This window comes from Scomber scombrus, chromosome 20 (genome assembly GCF_963691925.1).
Source record: "Scomber scombrus chromosome 20, fScoSco1.1, whole genome shotgun sequence".
Classification (NCBI taxonomy): domain Eukaryota; kingdom Metazoa; phylum Chordata; class Actinopteri; order Scombriformes; family Scombridae; genus Scomber; species Scomber scombrus.
Window position 1 is genome coordinate 14,225,598 of NC_084989.1, and position 24,296 is coordinate 14,249,893.

Consider the following 24,296-nt stretch of genomic DNA (forward strand, 5'->3'; position numbering starts at 1 on the left):
GACATATATTGTAGACACACAAATGACTTCTAACGTCTAAATATAGGGTTGTGTATGTAGAACACATAATATAACATAGAACCATATAATAAATCTTTTATGTATGTTTATACTGTATAAGTGCTTACAGATGTCTATGAGTTGTTAACCACTCCATCTAATATAGTGATTTTTCCCTCTGAACTTCTCACGTGGTTCAATTTCAATAAATGTTCAAATAATCCAATATTTCACCAAAAATCAAAGATAAGAGAAAAAGTCCAAACACTGGAAACAGATTTGTGTGTCAGAACTTAGTTTTTTCTTCTTTCCTCTCCCATTAATCATCTCATGACCCCTCAGATTTATCTGGTGACCCTTTAGAGGGGCTGGACCCCTAGGTTGGGAACCACTGGACTAAACTAGCTAACTGTATATAAAGTAGTTCAGATAGCTCACCTCCAGTAACATACTGCTTACACAGTGACAATGACGTAGCCTATTTGTTCTCCTGTAGAATAAATAACAACAAAACATAATAACATCATAAAAAAATCAGTATCTTTATCGATTATCAGTATTTTAAAAATCTGTATCTGCCCAGAATTTCACAAGCGGTGCATCCTTATCATATATATCTAATATATCTGGTATTTACTTTTACTTGATGCAGGACTATTTTGGAGTATTTTTACATTGCTGTGTTGGTACTTTTGCTTAAGTTAAGGATGTGAGTACTTCTTCCATCACTGGTATATTGTATTGTAATATTACAACAGGGACCTGAATAAAGTAATATAACATTTTTTTCATATGTCAGAAAACTATCAAAGCCCATTTCCGCCAATGTGATGAAAATAAAAAGATCCTGTAAGCAATATGATGAGAAACCTTCTCAAAATAATCACTTAGTAGCAGGGGCGATTCTACGATCAGACCTTTAGGGGGGCTCAGCTCCAAATGAGAATTTGACATACAATGCCCTGCAAGTGTTAAAACCCCCTGCTAAATTACACATTTCACTGGATAACATAAATTACAACAAGAAATATTAATATATAGTAGAGTGGTCTACTATACTATAATAATAATGGTCCAGAATAAACAATCAGAGATTTCTCCAGAGAGGACCCTAAGATAGTTAATGAACCCTGAGGGAAAGATTATATATATAATGACAGAGGTATCCAAAGTACATTAAACCTGTTAAAATAAAACCATTTGAACCTGTAGCATAAGTGTTTGTCCCATCTCTAACAGACAGGCTTGCAAAATAATTAAAGTTGTATAAAATAATTTTAAGGGGAAAACAATACAATAATAATTTACTTATTTTTTGTGGATCAAATTTAGGGGCGCTTGAGCACCCATAAAAAGGGTCTAAAATCGCCACTGCTTAGTATCTTAAAAAAAAGAAGATACTAATAAATCACAAGATAAGTCTTTTTTTTTAGATAGTCTGTAATTATTTTGAGATTGTCTCTCTTCATAATATAATAACTTGCTTTTTCCCGCCATCATTCCTCTGTTCCAGCTGTCAGTGAGCTGTGCTGGAGGTGTGGGAGGATCATGAGTCCTGGGCGGGGAAAGTCTACCTCATTTGACGTCAGGAGGGAAACTGTCTGCTCAGTTTGGAGGCAGAGCAGGACGTCCTCCTCATAGACAAACACCAACCCTCAACCAGTCCCCGGTGTATGTAAAACTCCCTCTCTGCAGATTGGGACACTTGAAGCCGTCCTAGTTTGTCTCCAGCTGCTGTTTTTATTCTGGCGCTGACTTCCGGAGTTAGACTTCCGCTGTGTCGTTTCTGTCGATATTTACTCGAAAGCATCGGCATGTAAGCGTCTCAGTGTTCAGGTATGTTCGCGTTGCGTTGAATTATTATTAGAACTTGTTTGTCTTTGGCTCTACGTGTATCTTGTTTGTCGCAGTGCGGCTTGTTTACAGGTATGATAGGTGAAAATCTGTTTGGGGATTAACTGGCTGTCATGAGCAACCAAACAACCTCCAGTGTTAAACTAAAATGAACAGCAAGTGCAGAAAAAATGCGATTTACGAGGGCAACACTTTCATTTCAGTGACAAATTAGGGTGAATTAGTGTACCGTGGGACACCAGAGCTCAAATGCATGTTTATCTTCGTCCAACAAGTGCTAATGAATGAGACTGCTGTCAAATTAGACCCGGGTGTCGTGTAATTGAAATCACGTGACTTTCTTCACACATGAGATGCTTTACAGTAGGGACTGAGCAGCCTTAAAATGTCAGTCACAAAAGCCAGGTGACACATTAAAGGAACAACTTGAATAAAGGAGTGGAGAAACATGATAAATGCAGATGCTTCCACACAGCTGCACTACATTGTAAAATTAAGCAGTTAACATCTAATCATGCTCTGTGGTATGTATAAAAATACTGAGCAGGCCCTGATTGTGTATCAAGATGGCAAGAGGAAAATATGTAAAGGACCCTGAAAAAGGGCTTCAGTCAGAAAGACTGCTCAACTGGCTGGTGTTTCAGTAGGAACAGTGACTAAAGTCTACGGGAAAGACATCTGTAAATAGGGTCGGCAGTTGTGGTCACTCTGATGATTGTGCATTAGTAAGCTATGTGAGGAAAAACAGAAGAAAGTGCAAAAACCCCTCATTACAAAGATGAATGCACATTTTGAAAGTTCAGTGGCACGAAAACATCAGCGCTGGTCTACAGAGGTGTGGAAAAAAATGTCCGATGAGTCATCCTTCACAATATTCTCAACAAGTAGACGAGTGCATGTGTGGCGTACATCAAGAGATTGGTACAGGCCTGAATGCTTCAGTGGCTCTGTTATAACATGCATTTTGCTGGCATGTTATGGGTCCACTTGTCCCCTTAGAGGGAAGGGTCACTACAAATCAATATAAAGTTGTTCTGAATGATCATCTTTATCCTATGATGAAGGGAGTGGTCTCTTCCATCCATAGGGCACGAGGGGTCACGGAGTATAAAAATTAAGTGAATAAATGCTATGGCCTTCACCGTCACCAGATCTCAATCCAACTGAACACACACAGTGCTCTAGGCATAACTATTAGAGTAAGAATTCCTATTACTTCACATTCATTGTATGAATTAAAGTGATTTAGACCTTTCAGTGTAGGCTTGTCAGCCTCCGAATTAGTGTCCTACATATCAGCCTGAACTGTCCTAGATTAGTGAAGGCTCATAACACGGGACAATTTCACACAAGGAACACTTTTATATTTGCCGTTCCTTCTCCAAATGTGATGTCTGCATATCATTCATATTGAAATGTATTGCTGAAGTGCCATTTACAGACATAATTTGCATTGGTAAATATGTATTTCTACATTTTCTCATTGGTTGGTCTCTTTGGTTTGGATGTGCATGCTTACTCTATCTTGAAGTGCCAATTGCAAAAATTGCTCCACATTAGTCCAATTCACCCTCTAATCTGCAGATGAAATGACAAACAGTATGAACTGAGTGTTTATCCCCAACTACATCTCTTTTTGACATAATATGTAAGCCAGGTTAATTTAATTTGTTTCCTCAGTGCCTAGTTGAAGTGCCAGAAGTAATGTCTTATATTAAGAAAAGGTTTGAACTCCGCTATCAACATAAATGTTATATATCTTGCATTATGTTTAGTAGCCTAAGCGTAACTGATTGAGGAGGTTTTTGCAGATCGAAATAACTTACACGTCAGGAACTAACATTTAAAAGAGCAGGGGTGTGTAATCTTATAATTTTGCTGTTAGTCTCCTGTTTTCAACCTTAAAAGTTTGTTATTTTTGGAAATGTATTTTGCTAAATTAGATGAAATGATTAATTAAAATCACCATTATGGATGAAGTCATCCTATCTGCATAAATGCTGGAAACAAGAGGACTATTTCTTGTCCGGGAGCAGTGACTTTCTGGAAACTTCGCTGGTTACTTGGCAACCTCACAATGACGACAAGGCTCCGGAAGTCACTGGCCCTGCCCAGAAAGTAGTCCCGCACATAACACCAGAAATTGCTGTGTTTGAAATGTTTTATCTAAGTTTAGCTAACTGACTGCTGGCTGTAGCTTCATATTTAGAGGACAGATATGAGAGTGGTATTGATCTTCTCATCTAATTATTACTATTGGCAAAAAGGCAAAATGTTGAACTATTCCTTTAAAAGCTATTTATGTAATTGCTCATTGCCATTTTTGTTTGTTTTCTTTTTATGTCTCTGGCTCTCACATGTGAAGATGACAGTTCAATCTACAAATCCCTATTTGGGACTGGCAGAAATAGTCATGATTAAGCACATCAGACCATTTAAATGTGGATATGTGGGCAGAAACTCAGAGGAAGTCCTCCCCACCTGGGGGTCTCCCAATTGTCACCACCTTATCTCCCCCTTTCCAACAACAGTAAAATAAACACATCATTCATGAAGAGGAACCACAGTAATCCTGCTATGAGTCCCTGCTGCAGTATTAGTTTTTTTTTTTGCAGGGAGCAGATGTGCTATTTGGTGCAATGAAAGACACACACACACACACACACACACACACACACACACACACACACACACACACACACACACACACACAATAGTCATTAATCAGTAGATGTAGCCCAAACAGTCTTTTCTCTTTTGGCCTTTACAGACTCTACAGTCCGATGTTGGTGACCTTTCTGAGCCTTGTTAGTTGGATCTCCGGCTGACTTATAATAACACACTCATGATCCTATGATCTATCGCTAATCAGAGGCTCACTCAGGCCCCTTCAAGAGAACCAGATCCCCCACAGTGGGAGGTTTATCTGACCTTAAGGATTAACCTCACTGAGCGGTTCACTGGGGAATCACCAGTCTTGCTTTCTGTGATTGAGGGGATACTGAAGACTTGTGATTGGTATATAAATCCTCCTCACCTCAACCCAGGTCCATCTGTGTAGTGTAGGCAAGCCAGCAGACTCCAGCGGTGGACGCGTCCACTTCCTGTAAATAATTAAATATGACAGATGTGTGACAGATGTGAGTGTGGGAGGTGGACTAGGTAGGATCAAATGAGCAGGGTCTGCTTTGCGGTGTTGCGTGGTGGAAATCTGTTTGGAACCGCTCCACTATATAAAACACACAAGAACAGCCCGTAAGCTGATGAAATCAAAGGTCATTTCCGCACTATGAGCTTTTAGACAAATTCACTGTCATTGTCTCTCAGTTTTTGTCTCGCATCTGTCATTTTTCTTTTCCAAATGCTTACACAAGTGCAGCTAATGATATTCTTGTCTTCTGATAGGCGAAGCTGTCTGTCATGAAGAAGCGAGCCAACAAAGTGCTGGAGGAGGAGGAGATTTTGTGCTGCTGCGAGTATGTCAACTGGCATGGAGAGCGCAGCCATATCGGAGCCTGCTGCTGCGACTGTGAGGACCTGGATGATGCTTGTGACAGGTGAGGGGTATTAGACCAACAAGGCTGCATCTGCTAGTCTATAAAATATCAGAATATAGCAGAAAAAAATTCTTATCTCATTTTCACATGGCCTAAAGTAATGCCTTCAAATAAGAGATGCACCAATCCTGTTTTTCTGATTTTGATATCTCAATTCATACCAACCCAGACCAGTGCGCTTCTTTTTTCCGAAAAATGTAATATCTGTGCTCACCACGGCATAGAACTCATTGAAATCCTTGTCATGTAAGGTGACATGAGGCCAGGGATTGCTGTGGCACCAAAACAGAGTCAGCCACTGTGACTGTGAGTGCATATAACTGACAGCAGGAACACAGAATTTTATAAAGACCCTCCCCTGCAACTCAAGTAACAAACAAAATGAAATGCGGTTGTTAATTAATGTAATTAATTACACTGGTGCTTTTCTTGCTGTGATAGGTCTAAACAGATTTATGTGGGTTCTTTAAAGTGAAGTGCAGGTTTGCATCATACAGTGACCTTTTCCAGGAAGTACTGAAGTGAAAACATGTCACTGTGTCTTTGCTCTGTCAGGTTTTTTAAGAGGGAGCCTCAGAAACCTGAATCCCTGTCAAAGGTGGCTGAAGTTGTCACAGACCGGATCCGTGTGCCCTGGCTGTGGGGTGGAGCCCGTAAAGTGGAACTGTCTGTCATCCCTCCTCTTGTTATTCTCCCCGTCCTGCTGCACATCGCTGCTCTCCACTTCTTGCTCGGTGTGGTGGTTCTGACAGCTCTGCCTGTCCTGGTGCTGTGGTACTACTATTTCACACACCGAAAGAAGGGACGCACACTGTTTTTTCTAAGCCTGGCCCTCTTCTCTCTGGCGTACATGTACTACTTGTTCATCACAGAGGTGCATTCCCGCGGGGATGTCAGCGTGGTGCAGGTAGTAGTGATAACAGTAGGGGTCATCCTCACACTGGTGGCCCTCATCCACACCAAGAGAGAACCTGGCATCGTGCGGCCAAACCAACAGGCCGTCCACAGCACAGTGACTTATTACAGCCCTCTGGCAGACAGAGATCCTGCCATCAATGGGGGGAGGCAAGATGTAACGATGACAGTGGCCAACCGGGCGGGATCATCGGAGCAGGTGGTCGTGGAGCAGAAGGAGAGTAGCCGAAGGAACTGGTGTCCAGTGTGCAGGGTGGTGCGGCCCCCGAGGGCCGGACATTGTCGGATCTGTGGTGTCTGCGTGCTACGTCTCGACCACCACTGTGTCTGGTGGGTTCCATTAAAACGCCTCTCACTCTGGCCTGTCATTATTGTTTCCTCCTGTGCTTTCACCTCGTCTCACATCTTAAACTGAACTTATCCTACTTGTCATCTGCCTGTTTTTTCTACACAAACTCTGTTGAATAAAACTGCAAACATCCTTTGAATTTTCAACATTACCCATAAGTGATTGTCTTTCTTTTCAGGATACATAATGAGATGTTTGTCCTGTTCATACATATTTGGATGTTCAAGTCTACATCATACCTTGATTGATATATATTTGTATGTCAACATCACACACTCATATAAATTACAGCTGGAAGTGAACCTTTCCCTGCTGCCATCCACTCCTACACTTATATGTATGTTCCTGTGTGTGTGTGTGTGTAGCGTAACCCTGAGGTCTGAGTATGATGTTTTGTCTGCCTGTTTGTGTACCTGTGTGTTTGTGCGTCCCCTCTGTTGTTGCCCGGGGCAGGATAAACAGCTGTGTGGGGCAGGCCAATCACCGCAGTTTCCTGCTTACGCTTGTCCTCTTCCTATTGACGTCCCTGTATGGAATCGTCCTGGTGCTGCAGAGTGTGTGTCCGAGACAGAACCTCCTCACGTCCCTGCTCTACTGTCCGGGGGTCTACAACCAGTACAGGTACTGAGAATACATGCAGTTACTTTGAAGAGACAAACCAAATATTCCATTTAACTTGCTATTTAACTTATCAAAATAGGAATAAGGGAATCAGCAAAGCCAAGTGTACAGAGAAATGTTTGTCCGTTTCAAATAATCCCGATGGGTTGCTTTTAGCCCATCTTTCCAACTGTGCCCAGGGCAGATTTGTTGGGTCCAGAAAGTTACCAAAAAAAAAAGAGTGACTTTCAAGTACAGACAGAATTGGTTTTCCAAATATAAGGTTATGAAAGTTCTGAATGCAAGTAAATAAAGACTGACCAGTAATTCAGGGCAGATATTATTGGCCAAAATACTTAGCATAATATTAGTGCACTTTTTGACCAAATAAGTAACAGCACAGAAATAAAAACAAACAAACAAAACTACGCTGTACATTTGCAGTAATTAAACAACTCTCATCATTACAGAGTTTGTCCACCAGAGAGCACTTACATGTTCATTTTCCCACTGTAAAATGTCAAGGTCACAATTATTTTGCATTTCTCTATAAAATTAAATATTCATGACTGAAAGAATCCATAATCAAAGTTTAAAAAAAAGAATATTGAAGAGTTTAACAGTCAAAACTTTGGCTAATCTCCTTCATTAGAACAGTTTGTTTGTGGTTTGATTGACAGCAACCAAACAACAAACCAATTACATTCTGATTTAAATGTTGATTAAAATGAGTCCCACCTACTTTACACCAGTGAAAAGAGCAAAGAAACTACAGACATTTTGAATGTGAAAAAACAGAAATGTTCAAATTTTGGCAAAAAAGAGTGCATTCTCATAAAAAGAAGCTATTTGATAAAGACCCGTTTTAGGGGCTTTAAAAAACAAATTTGGTTGAAGTGTTAACATCAGTATCTGACTAATAAATCCTTAATTGGTCAGACTCTATAAGAAAGAGTCCTTCTATTATCTAATGTACAACTGCTGCTACGGTTTGTCACCTGCACAGTAAGTCAGGAAGAAATGTGTCAAATACAAATATCTGTTATCACATCTAAGCATTTGCTTAACAGCAGAAACTGAATAAATTCATTACATGCCTACAATGAATAATATAATAATAAGATTTAGCAGCAATCAAGAGCAAAATTGCTTTTCTTTTTCCAACTCGACGAAAATAACTGAGGCACAACAGGGCATTTTGACATTTTCCCCAGAATTACCCTTAAAGGGAAAACTAATTGAGGTTGCATATCGGTCAGCAGGCTTATTTTACTGTTGTGTTGAATCATTTTCACAGTGCCTTGGAGGGTTGCCTGTCAAGCTGTTGGAGAAAGACTTAATCTTTTTTCTTAGTGCAATGAGAATGGATATGAAGTAATATAACACATCTGTTCTGGCAATTTCTGTCACAAATTTGACTAACCTGCTTGGGCTGCTGGTGTTGACCACTGAAAACAGAGACTGTTTCCTAAAATGCCCTAAATATGTAAAAGATGATGTTCTTTTATTCAGCCTTACAATCAGATCTGTTTATCTCATAGAAATGTATATTCAATGAGATGAAAGCTTCTCTTAATCACATTTTATTGTCCCTTTTCTTTGGATACCACACTGAAAAACAAGTGGTGAGCATGTAGTTAGTCAGATTTCCACATGTGCAATGCCAAGTAAGATATTATTAAAAAAAATTAGACAATTTTAGTTACATACAGTATGAACACATATGAACAGTAACCTTGCAGACACTCATATTGTCTGTACTGTGTTGTAGCTGTGAAACTATTGTGATCTTTTGTCTGTGTTCCAGCACTGCTTTATGCTTCACCTGTGCGTGGTACAGCAGCATCGTGACCGGTGGGCTGCTCCATCTGCTGGTGGTGCAGGTCATCAACGTCAGCTACAACGTGACCGAGCGTGAGGCACGCATCGCCCTGCGAGAGAAAACCGCTCGCAGCGCCTACTGGGGACTCATCGTGGACACCGGCGTCTACTCTCGAGGTTTCCGTGCCAACTGGGCAGAGTTCATGAACATGACGGACACATTGAACCTTCCCTGTCAAGCCCCAACAGACTTGGTGTAAGAGACTGTTGGGGGGAAAAATGAAGTTTGGGGCTTTTGACTGTTGTGTTGTTCATGTCCACTAGGTGGCAGCATGGCTCCTCTGACTCTGATTTCACTTTGCTGGCCTTCTGCAAACCTGAGCTGCCAGGACTGTCATCATGTTATGAAGCCGCCACCTGATTTTGACACATAGCAATAACAACTACATGCCCTAATAACATACACTCACTGCCTTTCATGTCACTGACAAATGGCATCTCGTCTATGCAGCTGTATCCACTCACACTGACCTTTAGCCTCCTTTCACTGGCTGACTAATGCCACTTCTCATCCGTCTCTCCGCCAAACAAATACCTTTTTTTTTTTTCTTTCACACTGACTGTCTTCCTTAGAGTTGAACATTGTTTTTTGTCTCTTCTACATTATAGTGCCTTGCTCGGAGACGGAAAAAAAGTGTGAGAATGAGTGAACTCTGAACAACTATAAGGTTGATCCTCATAGGGACATTATCTCTTAGCACAGCTGCTGCAACAAGAAGACGCCTCTGAAGCTGGTCATTCCCGGCCAACACACGGGCTGGACTTCATTTCAAGGACTCATTATACCTCCTCCACAAACAGTAGTCTGCATTGTTCACAGGGGAGGAAACTTTATCACTACAAGATATTTGTTACAAATAAAAGAAACATGGCAACACAAGTGTTACATTACACTAAACGTAATGAAATGGATTGGATAAGTATATGAGTAGTTCATTTTACTCTTTTAATCTGGCTCAAACTGACTCCTGCATGAACCAGCTGTGGAAATATGAAAAAAGAGACAAATAAATCAATACACCTCAATGTCAGCTAGAGGATTTAGTCTGCTCTTCACTGCCTTCCACTGATTTTATTGGATGTTAAAAGGATTGAAAGCTTTTATTTATATCCTATAAATTGTACAGGTCCAGTGAGTGTTTGTATGAAATGAAGTCAATTTCTTTTTTATTAAATGAATGTGAGAGATTATGTGTGTATTAGTTGTGCTTGATGTGTATGTCCTCTTTGGAGTCACTGAGATGTTTGTGTTTCCTCTGTGCTGGTATGCACTTTGTTTCCTACAGTGACTGTTTGTACCAGAGGCTTTACAGTGGATGGGAGCAGAAATCAGGCAGAACCTCAGACACTTTCCGTCCCAACTTCTCCCGCCGCTCCTCCCTCTCTCTTTCCTTGCGCTGCAGATATGGAAACTGCCTCCAGGCCAGGAAACATCTCCACAACACCCGTCTGAAGTGTAGAGGCAGATGGAGGGACAGACGGGAACAGAGCATTAGAGCAATAAGAAACTGAATTATTGAGACCTCTGGGTTATCAACACCTAATGAGTTTTCACATTTCGTTACTGGGAGTTCATGGACTACATTAGTTTGGCAGCTGGTTGGAATTCACCTGCAGGCTGCGGCCATTTAGTTGCTTCACCTGAGAAGCTGAAGATTATGAACATGCACATTTTGTGGCAATGACAGTGAAATCAATAAGTTAGAACGGTGCCAATTACATTTTATCCACAGTGGGAAACACAATATTATTGTTATATAGCATAATTGAGGCAAAATGTAACTTGGATTTGAATAAATATTTAGCAGAAAACAAACACTGAAAAACAATTTCAATGCAAATAAGGAAAATTCAACAATGAGTCAACAAACGTATTTGTATTTGGACACACCAGCAGCATTGCTTGAGGGATGGCAATGTTGGTCTGTCAATCAGTTGGTGCAGACTGAAATATGTCAAATACTGCTGGATGGATTGCTATGAAATTTTGTGCAGACATTCAAAGCCCCCAGGGGATGAATCTTACTACCACTTTGGTGATCCTCTCACTTTTCTTCCAACGCTACCGTGATGTTGGCATTTGCAGTTTTTGTCTTGAGAGCTATGAGACTGTTTAAACATTAAAGGGCCATTATGTAATTTATTTACTGTGCTAACTAATAAAATGACCATGATATGTTATCAGAGATTAAGTAAACATGCTAAATTGTAATACTGGCTTCTCCGACTATAATACTACAGCCAGTATGTTCTCCTCTGAAATTCCCATTGTGGTGCGGAGCGTCTGTTTTATTTTTGGTCTGTGTGTCCATTCAACCTGATCATGGTGCTGGCACATTATTTTTTACATACCCCCACCACATAATGCGGTGTGAAGAGGTTGTGGTCATTTCATTTATTTCTGTGAGATCAGGTTGTCAGATATGAAACTCTGGCACACAAACACAGCGTACTGCAGCCATGGAAGAAAACAAACACACTGCATCAACTGAGATAAGTATCACCAGACCTAAAAACCAGTGCCAGGTTTGAGTCTGGGGAGGGGGAGACAAGTCTCACTGATATTTGGAATTTGGACTGCAATACCCAATGTAAGTACTCGCTGTCACCGTTACATATTTCTCCTTTAACGTCTCCCTCCGGATGAATTTTAATGACTTTGGTGAAAGAATATATTCAAAAGTTGAAGCTTACGAGGCTTCATATAAACTTTTGAATATACAGCCATCATAATTAGTCAAATCAAGTTGATAACTTCTTAAGTGACCATTTAAAAAAATGTTTCTCTGTTGAGCAGAGGAAGAAGAGAGTACTAAAAAGGCTGTACTTTGATTTATATCCACTAGATTTGACTATTTTGGATGGTTGAGGCTGCATATTAGCATTTGAAAAACTTTGAAACATATGTTTGTACAAAAGGACAACTGCAGATTTTGTCCCTTGTCACTTACATTGAAAGCACATAAGGAAGGAATATTTTACTCTAATGCCAGTATGAACAGCAGGAATGATTACAGCAAGAAAAATGTTTGAAAAATTTCGAACGTATCCCTCAAGACGGTGAATATGGTAAACATAACAACCAAACATCAGCATGTAAGAATGTTATTCACAGTCTGTAGTGTAGTTGTAGACTCTCAGTCTTGTTAGAGTCATATATAATCTTTACTCACAAAAGTAATTGACTATGAGGTAACTAGAATGTGTATTATTGCAGCTAATAAATGTGTTTTGTTGCCTCAGGGTTATAAACCAATACACCGTGCTATATAGTTTTGTTACATTGAAGTTTCAACCTCATGACTCCATTAATCTTAATATGAGTTTATTGCTAAGAGCAGATTCATTTCAATTTCTTTTTATATCTCACAATGTATTGCCTAAACTGTCACGCTCAGATTTCATAGCGGTACAGTGCATTTTTAGCTGCTATTTATACTCAAAGTGAATGTTCCAGTGTTTAAACTTACTAGTAGTCTGGGGTATTTAACCGTAACCATTTTATTCACAAATTAAGCTTATTCATGGTGTCTGAATATCTTGAAAGTCTATACAATAAACTGTCAACACAATGAAAATCAACACTTTTAAGGAATTCAAGGTTATGTGGTTACTTTGTGTGCTGTAAAAATGTTCACACCTCACATTTCAACTGGCAATGTAAGTATGACAAGATGTTACATTTTAATTTGATGCCCTGTTAGTTAATAATGTTAATGGTGGGGGGTTGGGACAGTGAACATATGGGAAAACCATGGGTAGCAGACCTGTTATTGTGCTCCTGAGCCAGCTCCTGACGGTCCCACTCGACCAGCCTTTCCTGGGTCACGTGGTCCAGCAGTGCCAGCAGAAACCTCCGTAGAGTGTGAGTCCGATAGAAGCGCTCGGCTCGTACCTCCTGAATCATACGCCAGTCCTTCAGCTGACACAGACGAGGAATTTGAAAGCATATCACTGACTTGAAGTAAAATACAGATTTGTCCTGCTTTGAAAATGTACATATTCATTGTTTCAAGCTGGTTCATTGGTGTTCGTTCTAATTAAACCTCAAATAAGCCATCTAATAGAAGTATCATCATCATTTTGTCTGGGTTTAATGACTTCATAACAATTCAACAGTTTAAAGTTTCTCAGTATTTTACGAGATGAAGATGGTGCTCGCCATAACCAGAGAAGAAGTAGAAAATGGTCTAAAGATTGGGCATCTGGAAACATAATTGAGTGCAGGTAGGAGAGGAGATTAGGAAAAGGTGTTGCTCTAAGTCACTGTCAGAAGATGGGGATACTGCAATCCTGATTGATCAACTGTGTGTTTGTGTGCATGTGTGTGTGTGTGTGGGTGTATACACACTCTTTTCCAACAGCTTAAGCCCCTCCGCAGTAAAAAGTGCTGGTGCAGTTGGTCAGCGGAAGCTTCTTTCTCACCCAGGGACTCTCTTGCTGACTGTTGCCAGCCTAGTGTGCATCGCCTCAAGAGGGAGAGATTGTGATGATTCTCAGCCATCTGGCAGGGATTGAAAAGAAAAGCGCTGCTGATGAATGCTTCCAAACTTAATCATACTTGCCAGGTAGAAACAATGGAGTATGAAATGATGAAGCGATCTGTCCTCAACTTCATCCCACATTTAACAGAGAGCTTTTTGTCTCTGGCTGTGAAACAAGTGTTTGTTCAACATCGTCTGCGTTAATATGCCATGTGGATCAAAGGCAGGAACACATTCAAGATGAGATGATACTGTGCCACATGCTTTCGTCTAGATGTTTTCCCTCTGCCTTTTTTTAATATGTGCAAGTATCTGAGCTTTGTATAAGTGCCTATTTAAGAGAACAAACATGTTGTTGGGTGGGCGGTACTGTACATGTGTGTTTTGCAGCTTTGCCTTTGGCTTAGGTTGTTTGATTTTGCTGTTGATGGAGTATTTTTTTTTACCAGAACAGTGTGCTAATAATCACAATTATCAGTCTGTTAAATGTGTTAGAGTCGGTTGCCTGTGGATACACAGTGTGTGGTAAGTGGCACTTTATAATAATAATAACAATCACCTTTTAGAGCACTTTTGAAGTTCCAAAGCACTTTATAAGCAAATACAATCCTATTAAATGGATATTAACTCAATGGAACGATGGCCAAAGATAAGAATAGATTATCTATTATGTACTATTATAATAGAATTATATCAGTAACAGGGATAATGAATAAAAAGGAACGATAAGGTTTTAGGAGATTTAGGAAAAAGTGATTTAAATCACGCCTATTATTGGTTTTCGAGCGTGAACATGTCTGTGCCACTCTACCTCTTTGGTTAAGGCGACTACATTGCACGAAGTATGATGAGATGAAAAAAGCATGTGTAATCCTCTTTGTAGTGCTTAAAATTTTGTACGGATTAGTGTTTATAATCTTCCTCAGATGCAGCAGAGAAACGACTACACAAGCTTTTTAGTGATTGGGGAGCGTTGTTTCCACCAATGTTCCACATCATCGAGCCATTTTTCAAGATTTGAATCATAAAAAGCCTTTAGTAGACTGCAGTATGTGCACACATTGCCTTTGTTTGACTGCCTCCCAGCCAGATAGCCTATATGTGCTCTCTTTAATGTTCAAGCAAGACTAACCAGGCAACGGTTTTATTATTCAAATCCATGGTGTGTTTTTTTGTGTGTTACATTTACCCTTGAAGGTCAAAATTGTAATTCTCTTCATGTGTACATGTGTGATTACTGGAATGCCTGAAGCGCACAATATTCAGCTCAAATAAGATTTTTAGCGCACTCTTCAAAGGCCAGAAACGAGAACGCCACCTGGGTTCTGAATATGTTGAGTTACAAAAAAAAACAGGATGAATTTTAGGACAGGTGGTTGTACCTGTGTGTTGGCTTGCCTGAGCTGAATGAGGCGTTTCCATGGTGCCAGGCCTCGCCGTAGCAACAAGGATCTGTGGTAGTGTTGACGGGCCAGTTTCAGGAGCTCCTGCTGCCTTATCAGTTGCCTCTGTTTCTCCTCTTCCCTCTGCACAAACACAAAGAGGAAGCAGCTTTCTTTTCATTCTCTGCAGTATGTCACTAGAGTACAGTCCTGCTACATGTCATGTTAGTCTTGCTTGTGGGAGATGACGGCTTTCTGTATTCCGACTCATGTTTTTCAGTGTTTCTTTGATCCCCCCCATACATATGAAATACATCTCACCTCTCTTTCCTTCCTTTTCTCCTCCTTCCTCTTTGCTGCTGCTTTACATTTCTCCTCCTCCTCCTCCCTCTGCCTCTGCTCCTCAGCGGCTTTCATCTCAGCCTGAGGAAGGTTTCTTTTTTTTAATGAAGTTTGTCTTTTTTTAAACATGGTTTCACTTGTCATAAAGAACAAGGCATTTCACACAATCAGAGCCTGCTATGATCCTGCAAAAGCAGTGTGGTAGTGTTCGTAATACACAATGGAAACTTGTGGAGCCTCTCACCAGTTTTTCTTCTTCCTTCTTTCTCTTGAGTTCTTGGATTTCCTTCTTTCGCTCCACTCGCTGATGTGCACGGACCTCCATGGCTTCAGAGAGACAGAGATGGAGAGGGGAAAGTTGAGCACGAGATACGCTACAGAGGTACAACAAAAGTTTCAGGAATGGATATGTGCATGTTTTTGTTCTGTACGTCCCTTCATATCCTGAACATATCACTGAAAGTTATGGTAAACATGACTTTCACAGGGGGCCCATGCGCTTACATCTAGACATGACACAGGATCATCCAATTTTCTTGACAAAAGAGCCACAGCACATGTTTACAAGACGATATGTACCCGCTGTGTGTGATTATCCATATATGACTTTGCATATGTCCTGCTGATATGTTTAGCTTACCGGGTAAGAGGAACTCACGGACTGACCTGCGATGATTGGATGGGGGTATGTCTGGCGTGTGACAGCTTTCCTCGCAGGTGTGCATAGACTGTCAGGTTCTCCAGTAACTCTTAGTGCCCTGCAAGAGAAACAATCACAGCCAGACGCAGAAAAACAAGACCCATCAAAACTCACATCATCCTGATCCTCGCTTGCCTGGCAAATTTTATTCAGACAGGCATCAACTCAAGGTGAGCTCAAGCTGGTATCAAACTGTCCATAAATCTATAAATGAATTTCAATGTGCTGAACTATTTGCTTTTACTGATAAAAATATTAGAAACTATGTTGAAGATTGTATGACAACTCTAAAATCTTGTATAAAGTCAATAGTTTCCTTTGGTTTTAGTTGGTTTTTCATCTGTAATCACATAAATATATATAATTATGTGAACCCTGAATGTACTAAATCTCAACTTTAAACTCCTTCAACATAAAATCCTGTGACAGATCAGTTACTTTTGTATCTACTACTGTGTGATTTTTATTCAATAAGGAATGTTATTATCGGGTAATGGCTTTTACCCCAATTCACCTCTGTGAGCCTAAAAAAACAATAATTGCCTGTACCCTTTTAGATTTTCAATACATTTGCTTTAAATGATATTATTCTTTAAAAAAAAAACTATGTTAAGCCACTGAGGTGTTCACAGACAATGACTTGCCAATTTGTTCTGCCATTAGTTGCCATTGTTAAGTGATATTCAGCATTTTGAGAGTTTTAAATCTAAACGTACATTTAAGGCATGTGGACTTATCTGTATGTAGAGAGTTACCAACAAGAGGCCAGGCTACAGTATATACAGTATTTACAAGTATAGATCACACATACTGTAGTGTACTGTAGTAATCCTGAACATCAGCACAAAAATGCAATATTCAATTTACCATCCTTTTTAATTACATTAGTTGGTGTTCTGTGAGTTTAACCATTTGAGCCTCTAATAGTTTGAGCCTATACAAAATAATTTTGACCAGATGGCCATTGCTGCTAAAAATAGAACAGCTTCTCAATAAGTCATTCTTCTTAAAGAGTTAATAAGTTGTAAGTCATGGCTTTATTATCAGTTAATAAATAATTTACTGATGCCTTATATTACCTGTAGGCCCTTACTCAGATTAATCTTTAGGTTGTGAACAATCTTTCTGGCTCATGTCTAGCCTCCAACAGCATGAAGAGGAAAAAGCACTGTACAATCCATGTATTAATACAGCTATTAGTTACAACTTTATAAAGGGGCTCTTATGAGAAAGTGAAACTCTGAAAATTGTTTTTCACAATGAGGTGACTGATGCAAAAATCTATGAGTTCTATGATACACTCTTTTTGTGAGGTGCAGTGAGCCTACCTCTGCTCTGTAGGGTTAAAGTTTTGGCTCTTTGGCCTTGAAGCTCCTGGAACAGAAATCTGGGTGAGTGGTGCAGTTTTCTGTGTTTCCAGCTCCAAGCCAATCATAGTCTGCTCTTCCCTCAGCTGTGCAATTTGCACTTGCTGCTCCTTGAGCAGTTTCCTCTGCTGTGTGATGATCTGCTGCTGGACGGTGTGTCTGTTTTCAAACCCGCTGCCCTGTGACACTGCACTTTTTGAGCGGGTAAAGCCACTGACCTTGCCTATCTGCTGTGCCTCATGGAGCTCAGCAGCAGACGGTGCTACATGGCGCCGGCTCACCTGCCATGGCTGAGTGGGCTGGGCCACAGCAACCACAGGGGTTTTATCATGATGTGCTGCAGAGGCGTCAAGGGTTAAAGTTCCTGGCCTGTGATCATCTTCCTACACAGTATGAAACAGAGCAGAGAATAAGGCAAGTTAAGCAGTCCCAAGGTCCAGATTTATGGAAAGCTTAAGGGGAGAACATAGATATAGTATCAAGCTCCTATCAGTATCGCAGGTCAGTTTAGATATGAAACTTTGTCCAGCCCCAGGAATCCTGATACAAAAGCAGCAGAGGCCTTATGGTGAGTATGGCCTCCATACCGAGCCCTCCACCATGAACTCCCGCATCTCCAACTGCATCTCCTGCTCTGTTCCTTCTGTCCCTTTGAGCTCTGTTCCACCTACACCTCTTATTTCTCTCTAGCAATCTTTCCATCTGCTCTTTGCCTTCCCGTCCTCTACAGTTACACTGCTCTTTCCCACTCTCTCAGTCTCAGTTGTGAATATCTCAGCAGAAAGAAAAGTTTCTCCTTGGTTGATTTGCTGAGGTTCAGGTCACCTCTTGCAAGGGGAGGAGTCAGGAGACACAAATTTTACCTAAACTTATTTATTGCTTCAGTAATTAGGCCTTTGGCACCGCCTGTCAAGGACAGGGTTAATATTTAAGTAATGATTGCACTCGGTGTGAAATATTTGAGTCACTCTTCATGAGCTGAAGTTGTTTTTAGAGGGGAGCATTAACAAAAAGCATTGCATGAATCTCTGTGCATTGTTGCTGACAATATGAAAATTTGAGAGTGCACCTCTCACCTTGTCTGCACTCTCTGGTTGGTTAGATGCCTCAGGTGGGGCCATTACTGGCTGATGAACAGGGGTTTCTGTTGCCTTGAGTTTGCCTGTAGATGCTGCATTAATTAAGGCGGCCATTTTTCGTTGGGTTTCCTGCTGCTGGGCCAAAAGCTCTCGTTGTTCCTTCTCCGTGCGACATAATAGCTGCCATTCATTTAGATATCTCCGCAGTAACCGCCTTCGGTCACTTTCCACAGCCAGCTTGCGATGTCTGGAGGAGGTGGTCATATTTTCAAACATCAATTATTGCTTGATTAAGGTAACAAATGTTTTGTTGTCTCTATTAATATTTTAATAATTAGTAGTTGTACTATAAATATTGGTAGGCTCTTGTAGTTTGCATGTTGTTCATTGTAGTAAAGAGCAAAATTTAAACCCTTGCAGGCTAATAGGACTCTTCATAATACATTTTCTTTTTTTCTTGCCTGTTTTCAGCTCGTTGATCTTCCTCTGTTCTCATCAACTCTCGCTGCTTTTGTTCTGCCCACACTACTGCTCGCCACGCTCGCCAGGCTGTCAGCTTCTTCCTCCAGTCACAAAGGGCCATGGCCTTACCCATACGTAACCTTCGGTTCAACACCACTGAAAACCATCCAGAGAAATGCCTCTGCAGACACTAAAACATGACCACAAACACATGAAAATATGCAGGCCTGGGAGTTATAGTGACTCATAAGCAGTACGTGATTTGAGAGAGAATGAAGGTGCATGCCATCCCCCTTGTTAGCAAAAAAGACCAAAATGCATCCCCTTTGTCATCTCCATCCTCTAGTTGCAGAGAGATGGGCAGAGGGGCTGAATATGTTAGTCTAGTCTGCCTGACTCATTGATCCTTAATCTGACTAAGGGTTGTGCAAGTTAAAATTTATGGCCCCGACCATGGCTCTAAAATATCAATAGCCTGTGCTGTGTATTGATAAATCCATCCTGCTGTCCGTGGTGCTGAAGTAGGTATACACATTCGGTCTAACCTGGGAGTAGAGCAGGTAATATGAGCAGGTCTATAGGAAATTAACCTGTACTGACCGCACCGTGCTCAGCCCCCATAGTTACATAATTCAAGTTAAAGTTTATACCATCAAAACAACAGTGTGTTTTCAAAACTAAGCATTATTGAAATGTTTAATGTCTATATCCTGTAAAAGAAAAGGTCTACACAAAATATGTATTTAGCCTAATAGCAGTTCTATTAAATTGAAATTATAATCGTAATTATGATATCAAGAATTTAACTGGTAATCCTGCAGTTAGGGTTAGGGTTGGGCCATCCCCCCTGTTAAAAATTTAAAAATTCACTTACTGCTCATATGCACAATTATAAGAATGAATGCAAATACATATACTGTACAAGTTGCTCATAGACCCACACACACACACACACACACACACACACACACACACACACACACACACACACAATATAGGTACCGACCTTGAGGTTGCGCATATGAACCATGGTTTGAATGTTTTGTTCTTTGTATAGTTGCTCTGTGTCTCGCTGGTGCTGCTGCTGCTTTGTGGAAAGTAGAGGAGCTGACTGAAGGCTCCATGCTGCCCACTGCCTTTCCAGTCTCTCCCTATCTCTGTGGGACAAACATGAAGTTAGTAGCCCAACAGGCCTCCAATAAGAATTATTCAGAAAATTTGATGAATTGACACACACAAAGTCATACCCACACTCCCACACACTTATTTAATACCCCTTTGGCCTAGTTTTACTGAACACCATACCCTCTGGAATTAACCTTTTTTTGTTATTTACTTTTTTAATTTAAACCTCTGTTTAAACTTTCATTAATTTAATTTAATATAATATTAATGCCCTCTGGTCTTGTATTTTTGGAGCCTAGATTTCCAGAATTTAACAAGAAACTTTTCATGACCAGACAATTAAAAAATAACTCATCGATAAGGATATGTTAATGACTGAATAATTGAAAAACACCTAGTTCAATCCATATTTTTCTACCGTTCCAACAATTCCAAAGAGCGAAGACTCACACTATTTTCATTTGACACTTAATATATACATCAAATGTGTGAATGGTTTCCTAATGTAAGATGTATAATCTTTTCAAAATGATGTTGATGATAAAACTAACCTTGGCTCACATTTCCAGTTGTAGCAAAGGACTTAGTGAGACTGTTACACAACAGCATCCTCACTGGGCTAGCCAAGGGCTTATGTGCCCTCCACAAGGACACTTTGAGAATAGTTTGGGTCAGGAGCTGGCTCATCACAGGCATACTTGTACGCCTGTGATGAGCCAGCTCCCTGACCCTTGCCTGCTTCACCTTCCTATAGTGAATTACACTTTAGGAAGGTGAAACACAGGGTCACGTACAGTACAATCAGACCAGGGAATGGGGGTAATTTCAAATATAGGGGATTGGTTTAACCACTTCAGCAGCTGTCCGTGGTTGCTGTGGAAGCCATACCTCTGTCGAACCAGCTGTTCACGGTTTCTGCGCTCCTCCATCTGGCGTCGCAGTCTCACCATGTCCTGCTGCACCATCTCTTCCTGCCTGCGTGCCTCCTGCTTCTTCCTTGTCTCCTCCATTTGCTCCCTCCTCTTTGCCTCCTCTCTGGCACCCCGCTGAGCCTCCCTCTCTCTCTGCTGCCTCTTCCTCTCAGCATTCTGCCGGGCCCTGTTCTCTCGCACCTTCAGTGACAATCAGCAGCAATTAGCGTAATTGGTAACGCTACTTGGGTGCCGATTGTTCCAGGTGATTCATTCAGCGCTGTTTGCAATGAGCTTCCCAACCCACAGCATTCACATCTCTTATGAAACCTGAGGATTTGAGACGCACTTTGAGGACATACCTTCTGGTGTCGTGCTTCCATGGTGATAAGTGGGTGTCTGAACTTCTTCCTTGTTTGTCCAACATCCAGCGCCAGTTCCTCCATCATCCCAGAGTCCAACACCTCCTGCTCCATCAGGTCTTGTAGGATGCTGTTAATAGCACTGTGCTCTTCTTCTTCAGCCAGTTGGTTGTAAAGATCTACATGCATGAAAAAATGCGAAAGAAAAATACTATATCACAACTGAAGGAGTGTTTAAAGGACCGTATCATTGGCTTTCTTTTTTTCGTTTTTCAAAGAATACTTTTTTAGATATATTTCCTTCCCTACATGTAGCCACTGGTTTCAGTTCAATTCACCATGGTGTGAAAATCAATGTGCAGAGACGTAACACTTGCTGAGACAGATTATAGTCAGTGTTGCCTTTGCATGTAATGTATATTTTCAGCTGTTTTGTAATGCAGGTATGAATAGTTTAGAAATCTCCTAGAAGCACCAACTATATTATGGGAGTAAATTGCTAAAAGGCTTTACGCTCATGATTTTTGTTGTCAGAATATGAAACCCAGACAACAAAAACACAGCACATTGAAAAAAAAAAAAAAGTTCAAAATAGTCCTGCATCACAACTGAATTACTACATAATGATAATGTTGATTTTACAAAAAGAAAGTTTTTGTTAAATTTAATTTTTTTGTTAATTTTTGTTAAAAAAAAAGGTCAGCAGTAATGTAAAGTAAAGGTGCCACGATTTGTAGTTATGAGTTGAAACCACTAGTGTGGTCTTGAACTCATGCTATTAAAAAACATTGCATTTTAATTTAACCTTCTCTGTTTACATTAAGTTATTTGAGAGAAGGGAGATTGATAGACAGGGTCTAAACTCCCTCAGTGTCAGTAGTTCTGAGTTCTGTCTTGACATGGAATTCCTTTAAAGATGCTCTACACAGTATTTCTAGCACAGTATTTAACTAAACACACTAACTTTAATCCAGTATTCCTAACATACTGTACATCATACTAAATGTAATCCTCCCAATTCCCAAAGTATTGAATTTAAACAAGTTTGTTTTAATTAAAAAGTATCCTCAGGTTAGAAACACAGGTTTTATTAATGCTCCGTACCATCAAAGTTCAAGGCAGCAGGTTGTGCAGTAGCCAGTGCAGCAGGGCTTCTCCTCTCAGCGGAGCACATCAGGTCATCATCCTCCTCTTCCTCCTCTGTCTCCAGCTCCAGACGCAACTTACTGCTCAGCCAATCCGATAAAAGAGCCTGAGCTGCAAGATATCCAGAAATCATTTTTAAGCCTGTCACTGTACAGACTCTATCATAAAGGTAACACATCTCTGGAGACACTTTTTTTGTGCCGCTACCTTCACTGTATGCGTCATCATGAACTCTTAACTGTTCAGAGCTTTGCAAAGGTACGGCTACGCTGTTGCTTCCTGACTGAGGTTTCTTGTGGGAGAAAACTTCAGACACAGCGAACTCAGAGGCCTTCTCCACTTGCTGAGGACAAGAAATTTCATGAAAAGAGTGAAAATGTGTCAGAAAATAGTAAAAGTGCCCATCAGCCCAAGGTAACATCTTCAAAATACTTAGTTTGTGTGTAAAAAGTCCAAAACCTAAAGGTATTAAAACAAAAGTGATACAAAAAAAAAGAAGAAAAATGTTCTCGCTACTTATTATACTACTTAATATATACACACATTTGCACATACAGTAAGTTCTCCTCACCTTCCTCCACTGGTCTATATCATCATTCTTCACATGCATCTGTTACAGAAAGAAAATAATTTTGTGTAAGTTGATTCCACACAGTCTATGAAATGTTATTCTCCTGCTCATGGTCACCTTTGTCTGGTAGAAAATGCCTAGACGAGCTCACAGACACCTTGATCTATAGGCACAGTTTGCAAATTGAAGGCTGAGCCAATGCCTGATGTGCGTGGATTATTTCAGGGGAAAGTTTAGCCATTGCCTTAAATCGGTAGATTACTTCAGAATAATTTAGCAGACATCCAAAAGGCAGTGCATTACTATCAGCGATTCAGCTATCTCTGTCTCAGGCTGCAGGCATGTGAGTGTCTGAGAAAAGGCCATCAGTATAACATTTCTAGACCTTCCTGATACACGATATGTGAGCCCATAAATAGTATTAACACTGATGGGCTTTTCCTTTATTCACAAATCCAATAGGGTACACTCACCATTATCTTTTACCTCTCCAGGGGATTGTAATAATCCTGGGGAAAATATTTTATGTTTAGATAAGAGAATTTGTTGAGGTGAGCCTTAAAGGTTTATAATCTAAAACAGGCAGCATGGTTTAATTCCTTTTTCCCAGTAGTGAAGCCTGGACCAATCATCATAGAGACTGTAGTCATTTAATGTTAAACCAAGAACTAGACTCACCTTGTCTGCGGATGTTTTACTCCTGCTGAGCCTCCTCCACCTAAAAAGGTGAGGATTATGACCTGAGAATGTCATCATCTGTTTGTTACAGAGTTTAATGTACACTATTACAGTATAACCCCGGCTCTCATTTTAGCATCCTCTTCTGATCTTCTACCAACAGCGTTCACCTACCAGAATAGTCGACTTATTTTATCTTTATATCATCAAAAAGTCACTACAAGGAGTCCCTCGCAAAACCCAAGCTCTGTACAAACAACTGCCATCGATATGATTGCAGAGCAGTCTGGGTAATGTAGTCTATAAACCCGTTTTTATAGGCTAATCATCGTGCCAAGGAAGCATTCCAGGACTACGTGTCCCACTAGACTTTGTCGGTAGTTCAGGCGTCTCTCTGGTAACCATAGCAACTTGGTTCACCTCGCCAAGGAAAGTAGCCAAAACTGCGTTTAAAATAAAATTAAATAAAATATATCAAAAAAAAATGCACATTTGGAGATTTGTATGATATATAACACAATGGTGTTTGGT

General features: G+C 40.4%; 2 protein-coding genes across 4 annotated transcripts; one reads left to right on the forward strand and one right to left on the reverse strand.

The window, feature by feature from the left end:
- The first annotated feature begins 1,681 nt into the window (after positions 1 to 1,681).
- zdhhc23b (zinc finger DHHC-type palmitoyltransferase 23b) lies at positions 1,682 to 10,319 on the forward strand. Of its 3 annotated transcripts, none has more exons than XM_062441511.1 (6): positions 1,682 to 1,836; positions 5,260 to 5,411; positions 5,967 to 6,656; positions 7,138 to 7,296; positions 9,083 to 9,352; positions 9,766 to 10,319. In XM_062441511.1, exons 2-6 carry the CDS (start codon positions 5,275 to 5,277, stop codon positions 9,794 to 9,796), a joined length of 1,287 nt encoding a protein of 428 aa, XP_062297495.1. In that variant the 5' UTR covers positions 1,682 to 1,836; positions 5,260 to 5,274; the 3' UTR covers positions 9,797 to 10,319. The 3 variants fall into 3 exon arrangements, with proteins under 3 accessions (XP_062297495.1, XP_062297492.1, XP_062297494.1); XM_062441508.1 differs by having other exon boundaries at positions 7,129 to 7,296; positions 9,766 to 10,314; XM_062441510.1 differs by lacking the exon at positions 1,682 to 1,836 and having other exon boundaries at positions 7,129 to 7,296; positions 9,766 to 10,315.
- Positions 10,320 to 10,463: 144 nt separating this feature from the next.
- Positions 10,464 to 23,843, reverse strand: ccdc191 (coiled-coil domain containing 191). The gene is made up of 17 exons (XM_062441512.1): positions 23,766 to 23,843; positions 23,088 to 23,114; positions 22,724 to 22,859; positions 22,475 to 22,627; positions 21,371 to 21,549; positions 20,986 to 21,209; positions 19,979 to 20,129; positions 18,972 to 19,162; positions 18,508 to 18,757; positions 17,393 to 17,814; positions 16,031 to 16,122; positions 15,609 to 15,691; positions 15,344 to 15,445; positions 15,023 to 15,166; positions 13,508 to 13,660; positions 12,924 to 13,078; positions 10,464 to 10,605 (listed from the first exon to the last, which is right to left on the reverse strand). Exons 1-17 carry the CDS (start codon positions 23,841 to 23,843, stop codon positions 10,464 to 10,466), a joined length of 2,682 nt encoding a protein of 893 aa, XP_062297496.1.
- Between the last annotated feature and the right edge of the window lie 453 nt (positions 23,844 to 24,296).

Bases quoted from the DNA above. Each gene is read 5' to 3' on its own strand.
- zdhhc23b (XM_062441508.1), top strand. From the start codon at position 5,275: ATGAAGAAGCGAGCCAACAAAGTGCTGGAGGAGGAGGAGATTTTGTGC. The intron at 6,657-7,128 runs GTGGGTTCCATT...TGCCCGGGGCAG, and splicing joins CTCGACCACCACTGTGTCTG to GATAAACAGCTGTGTGGGGC. The intron at 7,297-9,082 runs GTACTGAGAATA...TCTGTGTTCCAG, and splicing joins GGGGTCTACAACCAGTACAG to CACTGCTTTATGCTTCACCT.
- ccdc191 (XM_062441512.1), bottom strand. From the start codon at position 23,843: ATGATGACATTCTCAGGTCATAATCCTCACCTTTTTAGGTGGAGGAGG. The intron at 21,550-22,474 runs GTACGGAGCATT...TCATGCATGTAG, and splicing joins TGCTGCCTTGAACTTTGATG to ATCTTTACAACCAACTGGCT. The intron at 15,692-16,030 runs GTCAGTCCGTGA...GTCTCTCTGAAG, and splicing joins CCCCCATCCAATCATCGCAG to CCATGGAGGTCCGTGCACAT.